Raw genomic sequence first — 6,482 nt, forward strand, 5'->3', positions numbered from 1 at the left:
GTACCATCTCACTAGTGCCTCCTTCCCCATGCCCCAGTTCTCCACAGGGCAACACAAATGAGAGCCAGATGTTTACCTGTGTAAGCAATGGGTTTCATCACAGGAGAAAACCCCCCAAATTAGGAGGCTCTGAAGTTTATACAAGGTTTGCTGGCACATCTGCCCATCCTCCCCTTTAGGAAGGGAGAGATAATGACTTCATCTTTTCTCTTGAATGTAAACAGATCTTCACTGGAAAGGGGAGTGGAAGGCCTCTAGGTTTATTATCTTGAAATGTAAGCAAATGTCTACTGGGGAGACACAGCTCGAAATCTCTAGCTTCCAAGGCCTTTGCCATTCAAACAAGCTCTTTGTTCAGAAGACCTGGACTGTGTGGAGCTGTGAAATATTCATGGAGAATTGTCTCCCAGCAATCAATTTGTCAATTTCCTAAAAAAAAAAAAAAAAAAAAAAACTGTTGGAATTTTGATAGAGATTGTGTTAATCTACAAATCAATTTTGAGAGAATTGCCATATTACTGAGTTTTCCATGATCATGGGATGGATGTCTCTCCATATATTTAGGTCTTCTTTAATTTCCCTCATCAGTATTTTTAAATTTTCACTGTACATGTCTTACACTTATTTTGTTAAAATTATTCTTAAGTGTTTTATTCTTTTTAATACAATCATAAATGGAGTTATTTTTTAATTTCACTTTTGGAATTTTCATTGCTCGTACATAGTAATACAATTGATTTTTGTATACTGACTTAGTATCCCATCACTTTGGTGAACTTATTTGTTCTAATAGTTGTGTGTGTGTGTGTGTGTGTATAAATTCCTTAGAATTTTCTACATGATGATCATGTCATTAGCAAATAAAGACAGTTTTACTTTTTTACAACCTAGATGCTTTTTAATTTTTTTTTACTTGATTGCACTAGAACCTCCAGTACAATGTTGAATAGAAGTGGCAAGCAAGAGTGGGTAGTCTTGCCTTCTTCCTAGTCTTGGAGGCAAACGTGCAATCTTTTATGATTAGGTATGACGTGAGACAGAATTAGGTGAAATCCAGGGGGCTCTGGAGGATCCAGGAATCACATTGGAAGCAGATAGGGCAGAAACAGTTGGAAGGGGTTGGGAATCAGGTGTGGCTATGGAGTAAGCTATTTAAGTCTGGATTCAATCTCTACTAGTTCTTATCATTGGATCTGAACACAGGAGCACATCTGCATTAGAAGATGTCAGACTCAGAGGATCTTCCCAAAGGCAAGCACCAGGTGCATTCACACAGGAAATGAACCATGTTCACTGAGAAACTACTGGAAGATTTGAACAGCTTTTTCAATGAGAACCTATACCCAAACCCCAGCCTTCAGTGGGCTTCGAAAATCGAAATACATCCAACAGTACTGGAGGTCTGGTTCGAGAACCACAGAGCAAAACTTAAGAAAGCAAAATGCGAGCATGTTCAGCAAAAACAAGAAACTCAACAACCATCAATACCAGAGGGCGAAGTCAAGACCAGTGCTGGCCTGAGAAATACAGACACGCTACTCAGATTCCCCAATGCTGTTCATCCTATCGGCCTGGTGTATATGAATCTTCGGGCACCCTCATTCCTACTCATTCTGTACCCCAACCTTAAGGTCCCTACAAATGACTTCCCTGGCCAAAAAAATTGTCCATTTTGGCTGCTGCCAAAATCCTAACATATACTGCCTCTAGCCCATTTGGGAATCCCAAGTTTGTTCTCCACGCTTCAATTCTAGTTCTTCTTCCTGTTCATCTCTACAAAGTTGAGAGAGATGCTAAATACAAAAAATTACATATTGTAAAAACAAAACACTGGTGGTTTTTGTGGATACTCTTCATCAGGTTGAAGGCTGAAGAAGTTGCCTTCTATTCTAAGTTTGTTGAGAATTTGTATTATGAATTTGTATTTTTCTGTGTCCATTGAAATGATCACATGGTTTTTGCCCTTCATTCTATTATGTTCATTTCCACGTGAATTTCATTTTCCTGAACTTTTACAAGGGAAATATAGATTTTATAACTTTATGACTAGAACTCTCCTGTTGTTTTTGTGAAGTGTCAAAAAATATGGTGGCTTGATTTCTGAGATCTCCAGACTCTGTTCCCCTCCCTACTTTTTCTGGCCCTGTTCTTTCTTTTGTCTGTATTGTCACTATCCTGTTCAATTTAGATTGATCAGCAAGTCTCCTCAGTGTGGATCTTTATCCTCAAAGGATGCTTTGGCTAGTTAGTTCTAAGAGCTTGTATGATCCAGACTATTTTATATCTCTTATATCTTATTGCAGACCATTGTCATGGAGGTTTACCTCTACAGTTTTAGTTCCTGTTCTCACTTTGGCTCTCTAAACTTTCAGTTAGTGCCTTTTGGTTATTTTATTGTTCCCAGGTCAGTGAGATGCCCTGTTGCTTCCCTAAGCATGTTTCTGTACAGATGCCAGTACTATAGGTATTGTAGCTAGCTATCACTGGTCTATCCCTACTTGCTCATATATATCTTTTTACTTTCCAAAACTTATTTTTTATTACTATACAAAATGTGCACTCTCCTCTCTTTTTGTGTCTCCCACCCCACCCCCCAGAGAACAGTACATGGTGTGCAGGGATGGCGTGACCAGGAGGCCTTTGTCCTGCGCCCTGCCCACAGATCGAGCTCTGCCCCAGGTCTTTTCAGGCATCTAGATACACCCATAGCCTGTCAGGCTGGGGCAAAGGAGTCCCAACTCACATGTACTCCTTGGCAGAGTTGGACTTAGAGTAAGAGTGAGGTACATGGTACCCAGTTTGGGTCTTATTCCCAGGACAAGAGCAAGAGAATAGTACACCTCCTAGGAGGGCCAGAGAAGACCCTGCCCAGTCAATAAAGATAGCAGGACCAAACTCATACCTAATATTCAAGGGGATCAAGGGGTTGTGGTTGTAAAAGTCCGTGACAATCTGATGGCCATACCAGAAGAAAGCTACCAAGTCAGCAAGACCTGCCATGATGAAAATGATGCCTCTAATCATGCCTATTGTATTAGTCTGTTTTCACACTGCTATAAAGATATATCCAAGACTGGGTAATTTATAAAGGAGAGAGGTTTAATTGACTCACAGTTTAGCATGACTGGGGAGGCCTCAGGAAACTTACAATCATGGCGGAATGGCAAGCAAGGACCTTCTTCACATGGCGGCAGGAGAGAGAAAGCATGTGAGAGAGCAGGAAAAACTACCGTTTATAAAACCATCAGGGCCAGGCACAGTGGCTCACCCCTGTAATCCCAGTACTTTGGGAGGCTGAGGTGGGCAGATCACCTGAGTTCAGGAGTTTGAGACCAGCTTGGCCAACATGGTGAAACCCCGTGTCTACTAAAAATACAAAACTTAGCTGAGTGTGGTGGGGGATGCCTGTAATACCAACTACGTGGGAGGCAGAGGCAGGAGAATCGCTTGAACCTGGGAGGCAGAGGTTGCAGTGAGCTGAGACTATGCCATTGCACTCCAGCCTGGGCAACAAGAGTGAAACTCCATTTCAAAAAACAAACAAACAAAAAACTGTCAGATCTCCTGAGAATTCACTCACTATCATGAGAACAGTATGGGGGAAACTGCCCCCATAATCCAGTCATTTCCCTCCTTTGACATGTGAGGATTACAATTCAAGATGAGATTTGGGTGGGGACACAGAGCCAAGCCATATCAGCTATACAGGCCTTCTTCACTTTATCATTTCCCCCACAACACATGCACTTCATGCCCATCGTGGCCACACACATATGGTCAGGAAGCCCAGCACCAGGTATGCCACCATTAAGGGCTCGAAGGACCTGCATGGCTGCTGGCAGGGCGAGCACCAAGTCATACATTTCACAGCTCATCAAGCCCATGCTCTGCGTGATGTAGTCCATTCACAGTCCCTTGTGATGATGCTGTTGCCCACACATGAGCTCATCTGCCGCTGCAGGATGGTGGTGCAGGCCACAAGGCCTACCCAGCCCAGCAGAGTCATGGAAAAGTTCAGCAATTGCAGGCCCAAATTGGCCATTTCTACTCTCAGAAAAAATTGGGGGTGCTGGGCAGGCAACCCTACAGTAAAACAAATAAAACTTTGGGGCATCCCCATGAAAGACATCTTGGGGTAGAGTTTTTAAGTCATCCAAAGAGACAAAGAAGTTTTTGGCCAGGTGACCGCAAATCTTGTCACCTGAAGTACACACAAATTGACCCCTCTGGTGGAGTGATAGTCTCACAGCAGAGGGAACAGGCCCATATTTTGTGTTTTGAGGAAAACAATTTATTGTCTAGCTTTGTTGTACAAATAACTCTTACTTTAAAAGAAAGCTAGCAGCTGGATAACTTGAACATGAAAATGGGAAACCAAAGAACGAAAGTGAGGTATGGCAACCCCTGGGACTATGACAGGTGTGTGTCGGGGGAGGGGGAATCATTTTTGTTAGATCACATCTTTGCACCAGGTGGCAGAAATAATTGGGAATGGAAAGGAGTAAACAAACAACAAAAACAACAACAACAAAGGTGACACTTCACCTCTATTACTTCAACTACTACTTTAACTTACTAATTTGTGTTTTTTAAATTTAATAAAAATTGAGTTACATTAGGGAAGCTGGAATCATATTGCATGCAGGTAGTTATGAGTGGGGAAGAAAGGAGACTAATGAGCTGATGCACTGGTGTTGCAACAGATGTAATTTGAGTCCTTCAAAAAAAATGCTTGACATTTTTATCATGGTGAGATAATGAGACCTGTTATTATAGCAGATTCTCTCTTCAAGGAGGGAGACCTTGAGAGTGGATTTTACTCACAACTGCCATCAGTAGACAAATAAAATAAGTGAATGTTCGTGACCTAAGTACAAGTGTTACTCAACAAGATTAATGAAGTCTAACAAATTTGAAACCAGTAAAAGTCATCTAGAGGGTCTCGGTGGATACTTTTTATTTTATTTTATTTTGAGAGGGAGTCTTGCTCTGTCGCCCAGACTGGAGTGTAGTGGTGCGATCTTGGCTCACTGAAACCTCCGCCTCCCGGTTTCAAGCGATTCTCCTGTCTCAGCCTCTGGAGTAGCTGGGACTACAGGCATGTGCCACCATGCCTGGCTAAGTTTTGTGTTTTTAGTACAGACGGGTTTCACTATGTTGGCAAGGCTGGTCTCGAACTCCTGACCTCAAGTGAGTCACCTGCCTCGGCCTCCCAAAGTGCTGAGATTACAAGTGTGAGCCACGGCGCCCGGTCATTGATTTTAAAAATAAATATTTTAAAATCTGGCATGCCATGTGATTAGAATCCTCAGTCACTAAATCAGGAAATTTCCATTTTAAAAAGTAAAATGTTGGTCTTTTGGATATTTCAAGCCCTCCTCCACACACACTATTCTTATCCCAAGACTTTTATTTCAGCCATCATGTAACATCTTAAATTTCTCCACAAATAACTTTATACTTTTATCTTAAAATCCCCAAATGTTTAAAATCATGCATTTTAAACCTTTTAAAAGTCCTAGTACTCTTAGTAATTTAATGGTGTCCAAATGTGGAAGTGTAACTTCAATTCATTAGCTGAGAATAACTTTTTAAAAATTGCAGTAACTAAAACAATAGGGATTAACAGAAAGCATTTGTGTTGAATACTGAGCTTCCATGATAAAAAGTAGTAGATATACTTCTCAAGTCATTATATTTTATTAAGGACACATAGAAGCAAACTCACATACTTATCAAATATTTTAATGTAAATGCATTAGAAAGCAAATATTTACTTTTATTTATTTACATATCTATTTAGAGACAGGGTTGCACTATGTTGCCCAGGCCGGGGTGTAGTGGCACAACTACAGCTCACTGCAGCCTGGAACTCCTGGGCTCAATCAATCCTCCCACCCCAGCCTCCTGAGTAGCTGGGACTACAGGCACATGGCACCACACTTAGCTAATAAAAAAAGAGAAAAAATTAGAGATGGGGTATCACTATGTTGCCCAGGCTGGTCTTGAACTCCTGGCCTCAAGTGATCCTCCTGCCTCAGCCTCCTAAGTAGCAGGGAGGGATTACATGTATGAGCTAATGTTTCCAGCTAAATCTTCATTTTTGAATCAACTTAGTTTCAAATACCTTTCTGACTGTCTGTAATATTCCAATTAAATGGCATAATAGCTGGTTTTGCTTTAAAATTTTGGGAAGACTAATTAAAAGTTTTAACAAGGAAAATTAAAAATACATTGCAGAGCGATGATGTTGCCAAACAAATTGAAAATCAAACTTAAAATTAATAGGCAAGTGCCTCATTAACACCATCAAGCAATTCTAATATTTGAGGAACACAGATGCTAGTTCCAGAAGCCTCCCCTGCTTCTTTCTTTATCCTTCCAACTTAATTTGTACATGTTGTCAATAGAGATTTATAGTAAGCAGAGTTTGATGAATAAAATTGTATACTTACTAATATCTGTATCTAAGAAATACTTAA

General features: G+C 40.8%; 1 protein-coding gene and 1 pseudogene across 1 annotated transcript; one reads left to right on the forward strand and one right to left on the reverse strand.

Annotated features, from left to right (window-relative positions):
* The first annotated feature begins 871 nt into the window (after positions 1-871).
* LOC126945973 (divergent paired-related homeobox-like) lies at positions 872-1,748 on the forward strand. Its single transcript, XM_050775909.1, has one exon. The coding sequence runs from the start codon at positions 1,287-1,289 to the stop codon at positions 1,692-1,694; it is 408 nt and encodes a 135-aa protein (XP_050631866.1). The 5' UTR covers positions 872-1,286; the 3' UTR covers positions 1,695-1,748.
* Positions 1,749-2,739: 991 nt separating this feature from the next.
* Positions 2,740-4,042, reverse strand: LOC126945740 (claudin-7-like; annotated as a pseudogene).
* Between the last annotated feature and the right edge of the window lie 2,440 nt (positions 4,043-6,482).

This window comes from Macaca thibetana, chromosome X (genome assembly GCF_024542745.1).
Source record: "Macaca thibetana thibetana isolate TM-01 chromosome X, ASM2454274v1, whole genome shotgun sequence".
NCBI lineage: Eukaryota > Metazoa > Chordata > Mammalia > Primates > Cercopithecidae > Macaca > Macaca thibetana.

Excerpts from the sequence above, each read along its gene's own strand:
- LOC126945973 (XM_050775909.1), top strand. The coding sequence starts at position 1,287 with ATGTTCACTGAGAAACTACTGGAAGATTTGAACAGCTTTTTCAATGAG.